This window comes from Neomonachus schauinslandi, chromosome 4 (genome assembly GCF_002201575.2).
Source record: "Neomonachus schauinslandi chromosome 4, ASM220157v2, whole genome shotgun sequence".
In the NCBI taxonomy this organism is placed as follows: domain Eukaryota; kingdom Metazoa; phylum Chordata; class Mammalia; order Carnivora; family Phocidae; genus Neomonachus; species Neomonachus schauinslandi.
Genome location: NC_058406.1, coordinates 93,397,584 through 93,418,402, shown reverse-complemented (window position 1 = coordinate 93,418,402; position 20,819 = coordinate 93,397,584). Strand labels below are relative to the sequence as shown.

The 20,819-nt window shown below is 47.9% G+C and overlaps 1 protein-coding gene across 1 annotated transcript in view; it reads right to left on the bottom strand.

The window, feature by feature from the left end:
- The window catches only part of TAFA3 (TAFA chemokine like family member 3), a 60,400-nt gene that overhangs the window by 31,584 nt on the left and 7,997 nt on the right, over window positions 1-20,819 (bottom strand). Inside the window, exon 4 of the mRNA XM_044914344.1 lies at window positions 18,358-18,400. Coding sequence (XP_044770279.1) covers window positions 18,358-18,400 — 43 coding nt within the window. The remainder of the gene's footprint in view (window positions 1-18,357; window positions 18,401-20,819) is intronic.

Below are 20,819 nucleotides of genomic sequence, written 5' to 3'. Positions count from 1 at the left end.
CATGGCAAAAAAAAGAAAAAAAAAAAGCTTTATTTGGACGTCTTTCTGCCAAAGGGGAGTTGGGAAAATGTTGTCCCTTGCTGCCATTCCTGGACATCCCTAACATGAACACCAGGAGGAGGATGGGGCAGTTGTCCCCCTTCCCACTGGGCCATCCTGCAACTCCACACTGACCAGGAGGAAGCCCTTCCAGCCCCCCATGGCTCTTTCTAATTCCTTCCTAGCAGCTGAGACATCCTGCTCAGTCGCTGTGGCTGTGGACAGCAGGACATCCAGGTAGCCCCACCAGGATAAGAGACCCTTGCTGTTCTAGAAGCCCAGCTAAAGGGGGCACCACTGCCCTAAGGGTTGTCAAAAACCTGGGCAGCCTGTGTCCCTGCCATCTGACAGACTTGTTCGTTTCAGAGAATTAGGTTGTTTAAGGTCTGTTAGAGAATCCAGCTGGAAAAAACAAGTCCCAGAACCATGCAAGGCTTCCTAAATACCGCAACTGAGACAGAGGGTTTTCCTTGAGGGGACTTGGGGGTTCTTAGTCCAAAAGTAGCTGGCACTTCATTTACTTCAGGGAGGAAAGGGAAGTTTCCAGTAACTTCTGCAGGGACCTGACTTCATGGGGTTGGGCACAGTCTGTTCTGAGGAAGTTAGTAGACAGATGTGGTGTGACAAAAAGAACGTTATATTCAAAATAAGGAGTCCCTTTGTTCAGAATCACAAGCTGAGAGACCGTGAACAAGTCACTTGACCTCTTAGAGCCTCAGTTTCCTTACCTGTAAATGGATACAATACCTTACAGGGTTGTGATCAGGACTTTACAAACCCATGGATGTGGAGCACCTAAGGCTGAACCTCAAAATTATTACTTACATCTGAATAGAATACACCTCAATTGGCCACAGATCCTTTTTTTTTTTTTTTAAAGATTTTATTTATTTGGCAGCGAGAGAGGGAACACAAGTGGGGGAGTGGGAGAGGGAGAAGCAGGCTTCCCGCAGAGCAGGGAGCCCGATGCGGGGCTCGATCCCAGGACCCTGGGATCATGACCCGAGCCGAAGACAGACGCTTAACGACTGAGCCACCCAGGCGCCCTGGCCACAGATCCTTTTAAGTATGCTAACAGATATCAGGGGAAGGAGGAAAGTGTGAGAAAGTATATAAGTAGACTAACATCACTAAGAAATAGTAGGTACCTGGTCAATAGAAGTATTATTATTTCACTTTCGAGAGTTGAAAGGGACCTGAGAAGTTGTCTAAATAGGCCCAGAACACACTGCTGAACTGATCCATAGAAACTGTGAGGAATCACAAATGCTTGTTTTCAGCCACTAAGTTTGGGGGTCATTTGTTGTACAGAAACAGTTAACAGATACAAAATGTAATAGACCTTTCTCATTCTTACCTCCCTACCCACTTTTTTCCCCACCAATTTCAGTTTATGTGATTGTGGGAAAGCACAGACTTATCACAGCTCCAGAAGTGGGCATGAGAACCAGGCCTGGCCCATAGGTTGTTAACTAAAGTCTGCCAGGAGCCTCTGGGAAAGCTTTTTCTTTTCTCATAAAGGAACAGTTGATGCTAGTGCCTTCCCTTCTCTTCTTACTGCCTTGAACCTGGTGGTGAGTTTTGGAGCCACAGCAGCCATTTTGTAACCATGAGGCAACGCTAGGAGCATTTTGAGGCTGTTGATGCATTGCCGAACCACTAAGTCAACAGTGGCAACTGCCTACCTCCAGTCTTCCTGATATAAAACAAAAATTAATCTTTATTTTTAAATACATCTTATCTTTGTGTTGGTAGTCAAGTTGTCTGTTTCTTGCAATTGAAAGCATTCCTAACAGAGCATCTCACTAGCTAAAATAATTAATCAAAGCTATAAAGAAAATTGAGATCACTACAAATTACAAATTATTATTATTATTATTATTTTTTAATGAGAGAGAGAGAGCATGAGAGGGGGGAGGGTCAGAGGGAGAAGCAGACTCCCCGCTGAGCAGGGAGCCTGATGCGGGACTCGATCCCGGGACCCCAGGATCATGACCTGAGCCGAAGGCAGTTGCTTAACCAACTGAGCCACCCAGGCGCCCTACAAATTATTATTATTTTTTTTTAAGATTTTATTTATTTATTTGAGAGAGCGAGAATGAGAGAGAGTACATGAGAGGGGGGAGGGTCAGAGGGAGAAGCAGGCTCCCCGCCGAGCAGGGAGCCCGATGCGGGACTCGATCCCGGGACTCCAGGATCATGACCTGAGCCGAAGGCAGTCGCTTAACCGACTGAGCCACCCAGGCGCCCAACAAATTATTTTTATATTACTCTTTCTTCTTTGTAACTTCCAGTATTTTTACCTTATTTTTTAAAAAGATTTTATTCATTTATTTGAGAGAGAGCAAGAAAGAGAGAGAGATCGTGAGCAGGGGGGAGGGACAGAGGGGAAGGGAGAGGGAGAGAATCTCTAACAGACACTGCACTGAATGCAGAGCCGCACACGGGGCACGGTGCAGGGCTCAATCCCATGACCCTGAGATCATGACCTGAGCTGAAACCAAGAGTCAGAGGCTTAACCAACTGAGCCACTCAGGTGCCCCAACTTCCAGTATTCTTAAAAATGCCTTTTAGTAAGCACCTATTTTTGTGGTAATGAGAGGGGGGAATGAAGATTGAAACAATTCGCTAGCAACAAACTCAAAGGATAGAAGCAGCCTGACCTACTGTCAGAAGACAGACCCAGGTGTGACCTTATGATGTTCAATTTCCTTAACTATAAAGTAGACATAATGTTTCCTATCTACTTCGTATGGATATTGTTAGAATGAAATAAGATCATGTTTATAAGTGTACCTGGTGCTAAATACTCATTTCTTTGTGTTTCCTATTAAAGTAGGAGTTCAGATGTAAGTGGCTGGGGGCTCCTGAGGGCAGGGAGGAAAGACTGGGTGTGGGAGCCTGGACAGCCACCTTCTGGTCACACCGCATACTTCCGGATCCAACCGCACCCCTTTCTGGGTGGTCTCTGCCCCGCCTGTGCAGGCGACAATGCAGCCCACTTTAACTGCCTCTTTGAGAAGTGAAATTCCCCTGCCAGCTCCACATCCCATCCTACTTACTTCTCAGATCTTTTGTTGATACTGAGTCTCTTTCATCTTCGTGAGCCATGTGTATCCTTTAGATTGTTCTCTAGAACTAAGGAGTAACTCCCTTTCCCCCAGCTGTCCCTGCAGCACTTTTTCCTGGCCTTCTACAGCTCTGTGCCTGTCTGTGTCTCTCGTCTCTCTTCTTTCTCTCTCTAGAGGCTAATTAGCTTTCACAGACGTGTTCTTTATGGTTATATCTTCAATGTTAAAAAATGTGAATGGCAAGCGAGGTTTCTGGTGTGAAGTTTCTCTTCTGAAGTCTCTTAACAAGACACCCGGGACTGATGAAGGCGTGGAAGTGATGCCCAGAATACTGAGACAGGACTTTCTTCTTCTGCAAGGAAAGGGGTGCTGCACCCCTGCAACCCCCTGTCCACCCTTAAGGGGTCCCTTCGCGGTTTCCTCCCACGCTGGTCTGCAGTCCTCTACAGGAAGGACAAGGAGCCTTCAGCTACAGAGAGATCGCGGCCACAGGGACCCCTAGGGCTCCCCTGACACCTGCACGCCCACCCCCCCGCACGCGTCCTCACCCGCGCCTGTGCACGTCACGGGTCCGCTCCACCTGCTCACACGGACATCGTGCGCATGCTCAGCCCGCAAACCAGCGGCGCATGACGGCCGTAGCTTTTTACCGCATGCCTACGGCACAGAAAGACTTCACGTATATTATTCTCAAACCACTACACTAATTCTGTAAAGTAGGAGTTATTAACCACCTTTTCGTGGATGAGGAAACTGACTCGGAAGCGGGAAGGCACCGGTCCAACGGCGCAGGGCGGGTAAATGGTAGAACCAGATTCTGATTCTAAGTCAGTCTGGTCTTTCCCTGTGCCCTGCCACCTCCTGGCCTGAAGCTAAGCCCTGACATCGTTAGAGAACACCCACTTGATGGATCTCGATGGAAGAAACTGTTTTCCTCTGTTAGGCAACGTGATTTTCTGCAGAAAGGGAGCTTGGTACTTAAGTGTTCTTCATCAATGTTTTCCTCCCTCTCCTCCCCCCTTTACTATTTGCTGGAACTGAGGTTTGATTAAAAAAAAAAAATAAGCTTTACCCATTCACTTCATTAGTCAGCTAAATGGCAGAGAAAACATCCAAAGAGAAACGCGGAGCTTAGCCACTTCCTTCAGCCTCTTGTCCAGCCCAGGCACATTTCCTAGAGCATCCACAGAGCAGAGACCTTCACAACAGAGGAGGGCACCGGGGTAGCTCCGTCAGTTGAGTCTGCCTTGAGGGGCGTCTGGGTGGCTCAGTCGTTAAGCGTCTGCCTTTGGCTCGGGTCATGATCCCAGGATCTTGCGATCGAGCCCCGCGTCGGGCTCCGTGTTTGGCGGGAAGCCTGCTTCTCACACTCCCGCTCCCCCTGCTCATGTTCCCTCTCTCGCTGTGTCTGTCTGTCAAATAAATGAATAAAATCTTAAAAAAAAAAAAAAAAAAAGAAGAGTCTGCCTAGGGCTCAGGTCATGATCCCGGAGTCCTAGGAAGGAGTCCTGCATCATGCTCTTTGCAGGGAGCCTGCCCCTCCCCTCTGCTCACGCTCTCTCTCTCAAAATAAATAAATAGAATCTTAAAAAACAAAAAAAGGCCAGAGAGGAGGTGTGGGTTCCACCAGTTGGCAGCAGTTACATTAAGTTTGTCTAAATAAAGGTTGTTTCTTCTAACTCCAGGCTCAGGGAAACTCATGTTTCAGAGGTTAGGAAGCAGACCTGATATTTGGTTCATTTCCTAATAAAATGAAGTTTTTAACTGGAAGACAAAGAAAGGAGAAGCACATCTGACATATTATTAACACCTGGACATGTTATTAACACAGCTGCCTCTATAAATCCTAGGATGGAAAAAATGGAAAGGCATCTATCAATGTAGGCTGTATTAGAGGAAAGTCTCCATTGGCCCTAATCACACTCATCACATGCAGACCTGTGCACGCACACACACACACACACACACACACACCGAGGGGTTAAAAAGACAGAACCTTGGGCCTCCGCCTCAAAATGTCTCAGTGATTCAACAAATGTTTAGTAGGAATAGACGGTTTATAAAGAAAATAAAGTGAATGAAAGCAAACAAAAATCCTGTTTTTGTTGTTGAAGAAACAAATGATCGAATAAATATTTGTTCCTGTAACAAATATGTACTAATCAACTACCCTAGGCCTAGTGTTTGGTGCTGGGGCTGGGAGAGCAAACAGTCAATGGTAAATGAAGGACAGCGCTCACTGGCCTTTACAGATTCCCAGCCTGTTGGGAGAGAGACACAAGTCAACGGACAACTTCAAAACCCCGGGGTAAGGGCTACAATATCAACTCTGTTCGGGTTCTCACTCCTACCGGCCACCCATTTGTCCTCAAACTAAGCTACAGATCAAAAACAGTCCCGATCCAAATCCCAGCGGGCTTTTTGGGGTAGAAATTGACAAGCTGCATTACAAAATTCATATGGAAATATAAAGTGCCTGGAATAATAGTCCAAACAACTTTTAAAAGAAGCTCTAAGTTGAGAAAATAACTCTGATTTCAGTACTTATTATAAAGTCAAGGCAATCGAGATACTGTGGTCTTGGCACAAAGTGTGCCTGGAGGGTGGAAGATGAGTGGTCTTGGAGAGAAGGGCCATGGCCCATTCTGAGACTGGGGCTTAGCTCTGTCTCCTACTAGCTGTGCTCTCTGGGCTTCAGAACAGGGGTAAATTAGATGATACCTCAGTTTTCTCACAGCTCTGACAGGTCAAGTGTACGGGGCACAACTATGGCCTGTCCTTGGGTTGAGAAGTCATGGATTTCACAAATAACTTGAGAACAACCCTGGGCCTTCATAAGCAGGGGAGCCTAGCAGATTGTGATGAGAGAAGGGAAAAGCAAGTGGGATGGAGTCACAGTGTTCCCATCACACACACACATGCACACACACACATGCACGCACACACACATGCACGCACACACACATGCACACATGGGCCAAGGAGGAAGTAAACCCTCAGACCAACAAGTATTGGCTAATTCCCTCTTCCTCCCCTGCTGCTTCTGGCCAGAATATCCAGCTGTCCAGTGAGGCGATCTCCCAGAATCCTCGCCACATGGACTTTGCCTCCTGCATCCTTCCCCATCAAACCACAACCTTCTCTCCCTGAAGTTGTGAGGGCTGCTTTGACAAGAAGTGAAATCAGCCTGGTCCCAAACTTCTGCTTCTCATCCAGTGTCCTGGGGCAGTTCTGGAACCTCTCTGTGCCACGGTGCCCTCTCCGGGGCGGTGGGGCTAACAGTCGTACCTCTCAGCGTGAGGGCGCTGCTGTGGGTTAAATAGTAGAGTGCTGAGGGCAGTGCCTGATAGTCACTCTGTTACCAGTATTATTATTTGGTTTATTCTATTCTCCCAGACAGGCCATGGCAGATACCACTGTTTGTCTCTGAGAGCCAAGGAATCCACTGGGAGGGATGAAAATGAAGAGATAGGAGAGAAATGGCTGTGGTCACAGGGCTCACCAGGCTTGTCACTCCCATCCCACCCGCCAAATCTATCTCTCCTCTTTTCCTCTCTGCCCCAGCGTCCTGCCCCCTCCGCTTTGACTTGTTTTTCCCCTCCTTCTGAGTTAGGAATCAAGCCTGGGACATGGGGACGGAAAGGGGGAGGAGGAGGTAGGGAAAGAAGGGGAAAGAAAAGAGGAGGAATGGAGATTTCTTTTTCTTACTTTCCTTCCTTTTCTTTTCTTCCAGGCTGACTTCTAGAAAGGGGCCTAGATCCATTCCAGCCCTGCACCTTGGTGGAAAGAACTGCTAACTGTGTTGTAATCATTCTGTATTAGGCAGGTTGCTTGTCCCCAAAGTCACACCAGCCGAGGCTAGCCAGCCCGGTGAGCCTCACTCTGAAGTGCAAGCTCTTTCTAGCCCCCCAACCCTGGGAACAGATGGGAGTGCCCACCCCCACCCAACTCCCTCAGGAGGGCATGTATCCTGCCGCCACCCCCTTACCCTCTGCTGCCCCACTCCCAGCAGCCTGACAGGCCTTCCCCTCTCAACTAAAGCATGGTAAATGAAGGACAGCGCTCACTGGCCTTTACAGAGTCCCAGCTGTTGGGAGAGAGACACAAGTCAACGGACAACTTCAAAACCCTGGGGTAAGGGCTACAATATCAACTCTGTTCGGGAGTGCCCACCCCCAATTTCTGTCAACTTCACTGCATCCAATGTTTGATGTTCTCTGACGTTTTCTGACCTTAAGACAAGGATTAAATTTTTTTTTAAAGATTTTATTTATTTATTTGACAGAGAAATAGACAGAAGAGCAAAAGCAGAGGGAATGGCAGAGGGAGAGGGAGAAGCAGGCTCTGTACTGAGCAGGGAGCCCGATGCAGGACTCGATCCCAGGACCCTGAGATCATGACCTGAGCCGAAGGCAGACGCTTAACCATCTGAGCCACCCAGGCGCCCCAACAAGGATTAAATTTTTATCAGCAAAGTACAATGTTCATTGAGTTCAAGTCCTTGGTAAATGTCACCAGCAGTGGAGTCCAAACCTACCCTCCCACTCCCCACCCCCACCTCTGGTCCCTACCCCGCAGTCAGTGGAGAACAGAAAGACTGGGGTGGGGCTTCTCATGAGCCTGAGAGGTGGCATGCTTCCAGTGCCCTCCTCTGAGCCCAGGGCTGGCTATGGGCCCCAGAGTGAGCAGGGGCCCCTGGAGCTCCGTGGGTCCTCTGTCACCTTTAGTGACACAGAGACTTTTTGGAAGCTAAGCCTGCCTGTTTACCTGCTTCAGTTTTGATGGTTTCTACATGTTCCCACTGGGCCTCACTCTCTCTCCTCTCCTGTCCTCCCCTCTCCTCTGCCTGGGTCAGAATGCCATAATGGCGCTCTCTCCCTCTGTCTCCCCGCCCCCGATCCCCCTAATCCACAACCCCGGGGAGGACTAGCACACAGAAAGTGGTGAGCTGGGAAATAATGGAAATTATTCCTCTGCTCCCACGAGCACCCCTCCCATCTGTGTAAATGACCTTGGGGAGGGAGAAAGAAGCTGTTTTTCCTCCCAGGGTCCTCCTGGTCAGACAGGGGACAGGTCCCCACCTCCAAGCACATATATAATGCCCCAGAGGCCACCCAAGGACATGTGCAGTAGATATCGGGCCAGCGGGTGATGGAGGGCAGCATCAACCCTGGACACTGGCCTGAAGGTGGGGGTGGGAGGCAGGAGGAAGATGGGGGTTTGCTTCAGAGGAGCCACTTGGGAAAATGAGAGGGCCCGGGGAGGGAGGAGGAGGCGGAGGTGGAACCAGATGGGCCACCCTGCTCCATCTGCATCCCCTATAATGAACTATCTGCCAGAGACTAATTTCCCCTCGAATGAAACTCCATTCTTAGGCCCTTCATCTGTGTATTCATTTCAGAGCAATTTCATTTTCCCTGATCCAGGGACAGGAGGAACTGTTGCAGAACAGGAACCTAAATGTGGTGTTTATTCTTTGGAGGGACTGCACCCTCCCTTCAGCCCACATCCCCAGCCCTACCTTCTCCCAGCCCAGCAGACAAGAGCAGCAAATACTTATTTCATGCCAGTTGCTCTACACAGACGTGTATGTTCCTTGTAACATCACTGGGAATGTTCCATTCTTAGCTTTACTGTATCAAAGAGGAAACGGAGACACTGTGAGGTTAAATAACTTGACCAAGGACACTCAGTTCGTAAGTAATGGTGTTCTGGAACCTGGACCGGATCGGCCGACAGAAGAACCAAGCGGCACCCAGAGATCTTGGAGAATAGGAGGTTTATTTACTGCCAGCGGGCTCAGAGGAGAGTGGTCTCCAAAGCTCTGAGCCCTGAGCACAAAGGGGGCAATTTATACACTTCTACTTCCGCATACTTGGCACTTTTGGTGGGTGCACAAAGCAGGGCAGGGAGGGAGGAGGACCCAGATTGGTGCGTGCGGGAAGCAGAGCAGGGAGAAGACCCCGGAAGAGCCCCGGGGCAAGGACTGGGACTCTCTTGCTGGCTGGGTCGGCCATCTTAGGACACAGATTTTCCTTATCAATGGGACCTGGTTCAAAGCCCCATGGCCTGGCTCCCAGGCCACAATCTGACCCACTGCACTTCACTGCCTCTTGGATGAGCCACAAGTTTACTTCCTCTATGTAGGCAAGTCAAGCAGAGCCCCCTCTGGAAGCCTGAGACCTAGGCTGTTCCAGAAGCCCTTGCTAGAGGCTGAAGGAGGTCAGGACTCAGGATGGAGGCACACTGCGACAGGTGCAAGAGTGGAGGGGGGATCTGGAGCAAGTGTATCTGCAACCAGCAACAGCCATGAAGACCAACCATGGGGGCATCCGTCTAGAGGAGCCATGGGACCAATCCTCTCACTGGCCATTCACTTCTCAGACAAGGTCTCCCGGTCCAGAGCAGAAATGTGCTGCCCAAGGGTGCCCATCGTAGGGACACGTATGCCTCCAGGCAACGTGGCTCTCGGGAGAGGCTGCTGAAGTCCTCTCTGATTCTTGGTCTCTTTCCCACTGCTCTCTGAGCCCCTCGTGGTGCTCCCTCTCCTTAGGGAATAACTTTGTCAACATGGGGCTGCTGGTTCCAAAACTAGACAAAGACATAACAGAAGAAAACTGCAGACCAAGATCACTCATGAACACAGATGTAAAAATCCTTAACAAAATAGGAGCACATCAAATCCAACAATGTATAGAAAGAAAAATACATCATGATCAAATGGGTGCCACCCAGGAATGGTGTGAAATTGGTTTAACATTCAAAAATCAATCATTAATCTACCATATCAGTCAACTAAAAAAGGAAAGCTATATAATCATCTCAATAGGTGCATAAAAGCATTTGACGAAATTCAGCACCCATTCAGGATAAAATTTCTCAGCATACTAGGAATAGAAGAGCACATCCTCAGTCTCATAAAGAATACTTATGAAAAAAAGCTCCATCATTTCTGCAGTATTGCTATGCACTGAAGGTTTACATCCTCCCAAAATTCATATGTTGAAGCCCTAATCCTCAAAGCAATAGTATTTGGAGGTGAGGCCTTTGAGAGGTAATTAGGTCCTGAGGGTGGAGCCTTTGTGAAAGCGATTAGTGCCTTTATAAATAAGAGAAGACAGGAGAGAGCTGTTTCCTTGCCACATCATATGAGGATATAGCAAGGAGGCGTCCATCTGCAAACCGGGAAGAGGGCTCTCGCCAAGAACTGAGTCAGCTGGCACCTTTATATTGGGCTTTCCAGCCTCCAGAACTGTGAGAAATAAATTTCTGCTCTTTAAGCCATCCTGCTCTGGTAGTTTTATGACACTAGCCTAAACAGACAAAGACAAATATTGTATTGGTTGCAGTGATCAGCCAGGTTGTGTGTGGGAGAAGACCGCACATGGGCTGCAATGCAGAAGGTATTCATTAGGGGCCATCTTAAAGGCTGGCTGCAAGTGCCGAAGTAATTCAATAGGGAAAGAGAAGTCCTTTCAACAAATGGTGCTGGAATAATGGGATATCTATATAGGAGAAAATGAACTTCAACCCCTACTTCACACCATATATAAAACTTAACTTGAGGGGTGCCTGGGTGGCTCAGTCAGTTAAGCATCTGCCTTCGGCTCAGGTCATGATCTCAGGGTCCTGGGATCAAATCCTGTGTCGGGCTCCCTGCTCTGCAGGGAGTCTGCTTCTCCCTCTCTCTCTGCCCCTCCCCACCACTCATTCTCTCTCTCTCTCCCTCTCTGTCTCCAATAAATAAATAAAATCTTTTAAAAAATAATTTTAAAAAACGTAACTTGAAATGAGTTATAGATCCAGACGTAACAGCTAAAACTCATAATTCAGAATAAAAAAACAAAGGAGAAAAATCCATGCAGCCTTGCATAAGGCAAAAGATTTCTTAGGTAGGACCCAACAATCACAAACCGTAAAAGAAAATGATGATCATTGGACTTCATCAAAACTAAAACGTTAGGGGTGCCTGGCTGGCTCAGTCAGTAGAGCACGTGACTCTGATCTCGGATTGTGAGTTCAAGCCCCATGTTGGGTGTAGAGATTAAACAAACAAAACTAAAACTTTACTCTTTGAAACATAGAGTTAAGAAAATGTAAAGACAAGCCACAGACTGAGAGAAAATAATGCAAAACATATCTGAAATATATATTTAAAAATTTCTACAGCTCAATAATATAAAACAAATGACCTGACAGAAAGGATCAAAAGATTTGAACAGACACTGCAGTAAAGAAGGTTTATGAATTTTAAGAATGGGCACATGAAAAGGTGCTAAGCATCATTACTTATTAGAGAAATAAAATCTAAAAATAGAATAAGACGCAACAGGACACCTAGTAGAATAACTAAAATTTAAAAGGCTTACAATACCAAGTGTTGGTGAATATGTGGAGATGACTAGAATGTTCATATGCTCCTGGTGAGATTGTAAAGTGTCTCAACCAGTTTGGTAGCTTCTTACAAGATTAAAAAGTCATTTTCCATATGACCCAGCAATTCTATTTCTAGGTATTTAGCCAAGAAAAAGGAAATCATAGGTGCACACAGACTGGTTCAAATGTTCATAACAGCTTAATTCAAAATAGCCAAAAACTGGGAAGAAGTCCAAATGTCTACAGACAAGAGAAAGGATTAAACAAATTGCACTACAACCGGTGGATAGACTATCACTCAGCAATCAAAAGGAGTAAACTACTGATCCTTCCAGCAATAGGGAGGATTCTCAACATTACCCTGAGTGAAAGAAGTCAGACACAGAAGAGTTCATACTGTATGATTCCATATATATGAAATCCTGGGAAATACAAACATACAATCTATGTTTGTAGGGTTGCCTGGAGCCCAGGTATGAGGGGCGGGGGGAAGGGTGGCCAGGGACAGGGCACAAGGGAACTTTTGAGCGGATGAAAATGTTCTGTATCTTGGTCAGGGTAGTGGTATACAAACGTGTCAAACCTCATCAAAATGTCCATTTAAAATGGGTGCATTTGGAGCGCCTGGGTGGTTTAGTGGGTTAAGCGTCTGCTTTGGGCTAGGGTCACGATCCCAGGGCCCCGGAGTCCATCCCAGGGTCCTGGGATCGAGTCCCGCATCTGGCTCCCTGCTCAGCGGGGAGTCGGCTTCTCCCTCTCCCCCTGCCGCTCCCCCTGCTTGTGTTCTCTCGCGCTCTCTCTCTCAAATAAATTAATAAAATCTTTTTTTAAAAATTAAGGAAGCGCAGCATTCCATTGGGCTTTACCTTTTGTACCCCTCCATTTGCTCCCACAGGGCCCCGGGGCCTCTCTGTCTGAGACTTTCTCCGAGTGCCACAGGGCCCGTCCTCCAGAGTGACCCAAGAGTTAACACGGCCACTGAGCAGGCAGAGGGGGCACAAGTTCGGTCCCAAAGGCAGGCCGGAGGAGGGGATGGGCGGCGAGGGGCGGGGGGCCGAGGCCAAGCCGGCCGCATGGGGTGTTGCGCCGCCAACCGCGCAGGGCCAGGCCTCTCAATGACACGCGCCGCCGCCCGCCAGCTCTGGCCACCATCGCGCGGAGGCGGGATGCGCCCAGCGGACTCGGAGAGCCTGTCCCCGCGGCGGGGACCCCGCCCTCGCGTCCCAGAGGCCTCGGGATGGCACCGTGGCGTCCCGAGACCTGGATGCACCCGACTCGGCGGGACCCGCGCGAGCACGCCGTCCGCTGCAGGCCACCGGCCCCGCGGGCAGGCAGGAGCCAGGCAGGCGAACCGCCTGAGGGGGGCCGGGTCGGAAAGGAGATGCTTCCCTGGGGGGAGCACCCCGCCCGGGAGGTGACCCGCTCTGGCTGGTCGACCCGCTAATCGGCGTCGGGGCTCACTCGGGACGCGACTCCGCGGCTCGGAATCGCCTAGAGCTTTCGGGCACGCTGCGCCCCACTCCTGCCCCACTGAGGCGCGTCTTCCAGACGCCCCCCAAGTCTGCGCGCTCCAGGGCTCCCGCGGCGCCACCGCCGAGACCCTCCCCACCCCGCCGCGGCTGCCCGCACTACTCACCGCGGAGACGCGCCTCCCTCCCCCAGTCCGGCACACATCCCAACACACATCCCAACACACACACACACACACCCCTACACCCCGACCCCCCACTTCACCTCCGCTCCTTCCCCTCTGGAACATCTAACTAATGTCTTCAATTGTAACCGTTTCCTTGTAAACTTAATTAAAAGATTTAACTGTAAAGATTGTTGATGTTCAATAGGCTTACTAAGCAGCTTAATGTTTAAAAATCAGCAATTGAAAGCAAACAATGTTTGCACATCTCCTTCGCTGGTGGCCGGCGTCCTAGCGCGCACCTGGGAGCTGGCAAAGAGCGCGAAAGAGACCTCGCCGCGTGGGAGCGACCTCGACCTTCCAGCCTTGAAGACTGCCCAGGTATCAGTCCCAAGGAGAAAAATTCAGCGCTCTTATCCTCAGGGCCATGGCCATCAAGGCCTCATGGCTTTGTCTTAGGCAGAGAAGGAGCCCTTAGGGAGGGTGCAAAGCGGGACTTGGGGCAGCTTCCGTTGCTCCTGCAATTCGTTGTCTGCAGGAGCTCTGAGAGGTCCCGACAGCCCTCGTTTGGCCAGCTACCAACAGCTTTTCAGCGTCCACCTCCCAACCCTCTTCAAAAAACAGGAGATGCTCCATCACGTGCCTCCCGGGGCTCCGACCAGGCTCTGGCTGGAATAGATCAAGCTGGGTCTGGGAATCCATGTGCATAAAAAGAAGCCAAAGAGAAACGTAACCGTGTGCTAGAGTGAAAGAGAGACCAACGTGCCAAACCTGCCGCAAGCCCAAAGGCCCACCCTAAATAGCCTGTCCCTCCGAGGCAGTGTGGCCTGCCCTCTTGACCGCCAATTCCTAGGTATCTGGTCCCCTGCAGTTGCCACAGTCCATCTCCAAACGCATCCTCTAGCCTTTCCTTGCAGTTAGCCAAATTTTGAATGATGGCCCCTTAAAACATCAGTAACCAAAAGTACCAATGCGTGCTTAGTAAATGTATCCTTTTGTCTGTATACTGCCCAGAAGGCGACTCCAGTGGAGGGGTTACAGGCCTTGGGGAGGGCAGCAGGTCGGGATGCTGGGTTCTCAAACAGCGCAGAGGCAGTCACCTGTCTGGTGCATGGGTGGGGTGCGGGCACGCACTCCTGATTGTGGGAGAGAAAAAAGGCAAACATCCGTTAGGGAATGGAGAGAGATCTCAGAGCTTGATAATATCTCCATCTTCCTCCCTCCTCCCTCTGGACCCCCAGGCAACCACTGCTTTTCGCTCAAGGCCTTATTACTTCTTTTATGGATTATTGCCAAGCTACTAACTGGTTTCTCTGTCTGTATATTCACCCCAGCATCTGGCCTGACAGTCCTATCTCTAATGTGGCAACCTGCTTCTGCCCTAGCCTAGGACCTTGCGAGTTTCTCTGTTGTCATGAGACACAACTCAGACTACACGGCAGCCAGCTTCTTTCTGAGCTCACCCTTGGTCAATTTTCAGCCTCGTCTCTCACAGTGTCTCCTTACCTCTTATATTCCAGCCACAGCTAGCTACTTACTTGAACTCATCTCAAGCCTTCCTCCTTTATAAATGCTTTCCCCTTGGCCTTTGTAGACATGACACACAGACACACACAGACACACAGACACACAGACACACACACTTTTTACTTGGCTGATTCCCATTCACCCTTAAAGACTTGGTCCTCAGGATGCCTTCCTTATGCTGGGTTTAGTTTCTTTTCTAAATAGTTTCTACTATAGCACAGAGAATACACATCTATCATGACACTTATTACCCAGTTCATCCCTCAACCCCTCCCATCTTTTCTAAGCATTAACGGTAGAGCATTTGGACTCTGGGCAACTCAGTCCTGGAGGAGATGGCCAGAACACAATCCATGTGTGCTGCAAGAATATGAGCTTTCGGGCACACCTGGGTGGCTCAGTCGGTTGAGCCACTGACTTTCTGTTTCAGCTGAGGTCATGATCTCATGGGTTTTGGGATCCAGCCTGAGATAAGGCTCCTGCTCAGCGGGGAGTCTGCTTGTAGATTCTCTCGCTCTGCCCCTCCTCCGGCTCTCTCTCTAAAATAAATGAATAAATCTAAAAATATATATATATATATGAGCTTTAGAGCTGAGCAGATGTGGGTTCAAACCCTATTTGGCTTTTTCATCCTGTGTGATCTCTGGCAAATTACTTAACCTCTCTGAGTTTAGAGTCCTTGTCTGTAAAATCATAATAGTAATACCCACCTTATGGAATTGTTGTGAGGATTAAATGAGACAATTCACATAAAAAATGTCTGCCCCTCAATTCTCACTTAGCATGTGCTTTTTCCTGGTCCTGAATTCCCAGCCAGTGAGACAGTTAATGAAGGCCCTCAGACTTTTTTCCCTTTCTGAGCTTTTGCATCTGTACATTGCTATCAATAACATGTCACAGGGTCTTGTGGAGATTAACTGATTCAAGGTTATGTGAAGCCAGTTTATTGAATTATAATGTTGTGGTAGGACTCAAGCAGGAAACACTTTTTTTAAAGAGTGGGGAGGGGCAGAAGGAGAGAAAGAGAGAGAACCCCAAGCAGATTCCATGCCCGATGTGTGAGCCCGACGGGGGGCTCAACCTCACAACCCTCAGATCATGACCTGGGCTGAAATGAAGAGTTGGAGGCACTGACTGAGCCACCCAGGTACTCCAAGTAGAAAACGTTTTAGTTTTTTCTTTTCTTTTTTTTTTTTTAAGATTTTATTTATTTGAGAGAGAGTGAGAGAGAGAGAGTGCACAAGAATGGGGGAGGGGCAGAAGGAGAGGGAGAGAAGCAGACTCCACAGCTGAGCAGGGAGCCCGATGCAGGACTCCATTCTAGGACCCTGGGATCATGACCTAAGCTGAAGGCAGAAGTTTAATGAACGGACTGAGCCACCCAGGCACCCCAGAAACACTTTTATTCTTTATCATGCCTTCACCTTTAACCTCAACATGTGGACTCATTTTTGTGGTTCTGGATGAAATCTTGGGCAACTTCTGTGTGTTTTTCTGGTTGCTTTCAGGTAGTAAATAGTCCTGGTCACTTTCATGAGTGAGAAAAGAGAAGGAAGTAATTGGTTAGCATTTACATTAATACACTCATATTAATGTAAAGAAGAAATACTTGTAAACACTACAGTCTTCATTGCTATATCTGGTCATGTGGTCAAAGCTAGTGTTTTTAACTGATTCTCTAGTATTCTTTCCATATTCTCTTTGCTTTCAGCAAACACCTCACCTAATACAATCACTTAAAAATATCAATATTAACATGTTTTAACCTAGGCAGATAAGTTATTTTCAAAACCAGAAGAGCCCACAGTTGAGGGTCTGGAAAGCAAACATTTCCCTAGTGGGTCACTAGGAGTAACAATGGGAGGAGCCATTCCCATTTTAACCCCTTGATTTTCAGATTCATGATCCTGGCTATGGAAGAAACCAGCACTATATATTGGTTGATCACTGGGGGGGGGGGCATATACAGCATACTGGGGGACATTACCCTGCCCAGTGTTGGCACTCAACTCGTGTTGTCACCGAATGTCCAAAAGATCGTTCTACCTTTCCTTCAGGCCATTTAGTTTAAGGTGATCAGGCACATTGTAATTCTATGAATTCTGTGAATTCTATGATCATGAGCCCATTACCATGTTTCATTTGCTGCTAAATGAGTTCCTTGGTCAGAAGCTATACTTAGTGGAATACCATGACAATAAATAAGATATTCTATAAGTCTCTGGATGGTGCTTTTGGCCGAAGCATGTGAACAGGGAAGGAAACTCCATGTTCACAGTAAGTATCTACTTGTGAGAAGAAGCACTGCCCCTTCCATTATGGAAGAGTTCCAATATAACCGACCTATCACCAGGCGGCTGGCTGCTCACCCTGGAAAATGGGCAGGGAAAGAATATGGCATCTTGATGTCTTGACTATTAAGAGCCTCCTCCAATGAGGTTGCACTTTGGTGAACACTCAAGTAAAATATGAATATTTTCACACTTTGTGTCAGTTCAGAATGGTTCAGCCACCTACCTCTTCCCCATCATCCATATCACCAAGCTCCCAAATACAGTCCCTCCAAGACTCTGAACTAAAAGTCAGACCTTTAGCCATAGGACACACACCCCCTTTCTTTAGGGTCTATCTATACCTCTGGCCATCTCTCCTTCCAGGCAAAATGAGCAATTATGTGTACCACTCAAATTTCTGCATACTGGGAAGACTTAAGAGTCCCCTCTGAGTGGGGCAGTAGTGAGTCAGCTCTCCACCTTCAGGTGGTACCCAAAATAATTCAAATCATGCAGAACCAACTCATCCGTGCAGAACCATCAGTAAAGCAGGTCAGCCTTTTTTTGTTCCTCAGTCAACTGGTCATAGAGAACTTCTTGTGAGACCATAGGCATGGGTTGAGAAAGAGGAGGCAGTTTAGTAGAAGTAAGAGCCGTGGGAATCTGAGGCACTTGTTCATGCAACTCCTTTTGCCTTTAAGCCTTGCTCAAGTCCAATCATGTATACATACCTTTTCCACCGATAAGGGAATACTGCTGTGAATGCTCATCTTTATGGCTTTGTGGCCAAAGAACACCCTGTTTATGATGGGCAGCTCAGGTCATCGGTAACATGGTGATTCACAGTGAAACATTCAATCTCTAGTAGCGTCCAATAAATGCTGGAAGCTATCAAAAGGAAACTAGTTATCTGAAGAGAAAGGCATAGTTTGATCTGTAACCCTAAGGGTTTACTCTGATTCATCTTCAGAGGCTACCAAGGGCTCTACACAGTGTCTGTGGCTCCATATGGTACCAGACACTTCAAGCACCATCGGATGTGACAGTCAGTATGGCCCAAGGGGCGGATAAGTTGGTACAGCAGCCTATACTTTTTTTTGCAGAGACTTCTCTTGTTCTGGATCCTGCTCAAAGCTGGAAGACTTTTGACTTTTCTGACAAATTAGTGAGAGCAGCATGCCCAAATGAAGAACATGTTATTTTTGAAATCCAAAGAGGCCCACTAAGCATTGTACCTCTTCCTTACTGGTAGGAGAAGCCAAAGGCAGCAACTTGTCTTTCATCTGAGCAGAGATGTTTTGTCATGTCCCCAGTCACCAGGCTCCTGGAAAATTTACCAGGGTGGCAAGCTCCCTAATTTCTGTAGGATTTATTTCACACCATCCTGCATGCATGGGTCTTACCAAAGTGTCTAGAGTACTCGCTAATTCCCACTCACCAGGTCCATCCAGCACGATGGCATCCGTGTGGTTGACAAAGCCCTGAGGAAGGAGAGTGAAGGTGTATGGCTGGCCCTACCAGTTGAAAGTTAAATGCTTCTGGTGATCTTTACTAACAGGTGTAAATAAACGACATTTGCCAGACCAATAGCTGAATAACAGGTGCAAGGGATGTCTTTGCTTCACTAGAGAAATCATGTCTGGAATAGAAGCTGAAATTGAGTCAGCCTAATTAAGTTTATGACAATCCACTGTTATTCCCCCAAATCCATCTGTATGCCACACAGGACAAACAGGTGAGTTGAAAGAGGATAATCACCATTCCTACATCCTTCAAGTTCTGACGGTGACGTTCATCTCTGCAATATCTCCAGGAACGATATTGCTTTGGGCTTACCATTTTGGTAGGTACAGGCCATTCTAGAGGCTTCTTCTTGACGTATCCCACCATTATAGCCCTCATTGCATGTGTTAGTGAACCAATATGGGGTGGAAATGGAAGCGGTTCTTCTCATACCTATCTCTAATGATTCATTAGCAAAATGCTACTTCTTGCTCCTAAAGCCTTGGGCACCGCTGGTTTAGAGGGATTCATTCCCAAGACAAGAATGTCTCCAGCAGGGCACACCAAAATGATTCCATTAAAATGGAAGTAGAGACTGCCACCTGGCTACTTTGAGTTCGGTTTTCAGAAATCTCAACCCTGCAGCTACAGGAAATACAGGTTTATTTTAAGGCAATCACAGAACAATCCTGCTCCCTTACCTATGTCTTGAGTTGGGAATTTAAAGCCCTGAGCTCATAGTTTTCTTTCACCACGTTCTTGAGTGCACTTGGAAGCAGCCGACTAACCCTATTGTATTCTTTATCTCCATTATATTGTTCAGTGGTAGCAACTACTTGGTCACCCAGAGCCTTACCTTCTATAGGTAGGTGATTCCAGGTGAGTTTAGGTGACAATTAATGTACCTGTCTTGCCACTGTGTGCCATAGTCACATGTCACCTTTACCCTTGGCAATAGGGTCATTAATGCCTTTATAGATTTTATTTATTTATTTCACAGAGAGAGACACAGCAAAAGAGGGAATACAAACAGGGGGAATGGGAGAGGGAGAAGCAGGCTTCCCGCGGAGCAGGGAGCCCGATGCGGGGCTCGATCCCAGGACCCTGGGATCATGACCTGAGCCGAAGGCAGATGCTTAACGACTGAGCCACCCAGGCAGCCCTCATTAATGCCTTTAAATCTAACCGTATTAACTCAAGATTCCTATCCTTAAGGTTCTATTCCTCCGGAATCATTTCTACTACGTGTAATATATTTGAGATTGATTTGATAATGACCCTAATAGTGTTAACCAGGGTTCGATCAGGAAAGGAGAAACAGTAGCAGTATTGTGTAATAAGGGATTTATTAGAGGAAAAAGGCCTTCTACATTTTTGGAGAAACTGGGGAAATATGCAGCTGAATGGAGAAGTTGGAGGATCAGAGAAAAGATACTAATCAGCCTTCGGAAATCAGGCATGTCCAGTTGTTAGAGCAGGATCTAGAGAGTTGGTGGAGTTTACATGGAAGGCTGTTGCCTCTGTATCTGGAGGTTGGCCTGGGGTTGCTGTTGGTCAGAAGGGCTGAGATTTGCTAAGAAAAGCTTGATATGAGGTCACCTGGGTGGCTCATTCGGTTAAGCATCCAACTCTTGATCTCAGCTCAGGTCTTGATCTCGGGGTCATGAGTTCAAGCCCCGCTTTGGGCCCCACGCTGAGCATGGGGCCTACTTTAAAAAAAAAGAGAGAAAGAAAAAGGAAAAGTTTGATGTGGAGCGAGGGAAAGTGAGTATATAGCCTGGGACCTGCTGGCACCTCTAACCATGACAACCTTCAGAGAATAATTGCCACTGATGCACTTCTCTGCCTTCTAACTTCAGCACTCTAGGGAAGAGAATTCTGGGAAATATAGTTTCAGCTTACCCAAATCAACACAGTACAAAACCACCACACGCCATGTATTAGCTGCCTGATAGTGAGCAAATTGTTTCATGTCTATGAGTTTCTCTAAGTCTCTTTTCCATCTCAGGATTTGGGCATTGTCTTCTGGAACACTGTCACCAGTTTTCTGGAAGATGCCCTGTTGCTGGTATGTCCCACTTATGGGCACTACCTCCTCCCACTGGCCATCTAGGACTCCCTCTCAGCCCCAGGACTTGTGGCAGTCTTTGCCAGTTGGGGCTACCTCTCCCTTCTAGGCAGCCTTCTTGGGCAGTCCACACAGGCCCTCAGAAAACAGGCAAACATCTGTGCTCCACTAAAATCTGGATGTGCAGCTTGCTCCCAAGAGAGTTCTCTGGGCTCACTATCCAGGCCAGGAAACCGTAGCCACTGGCTTCCAGATCATTTTCAGGCCTGAGTCCCTCTGTGCCCCACTGTCCAATCGATTCAAGTCAAGCTCTTGGAGTTCTTTTCTGC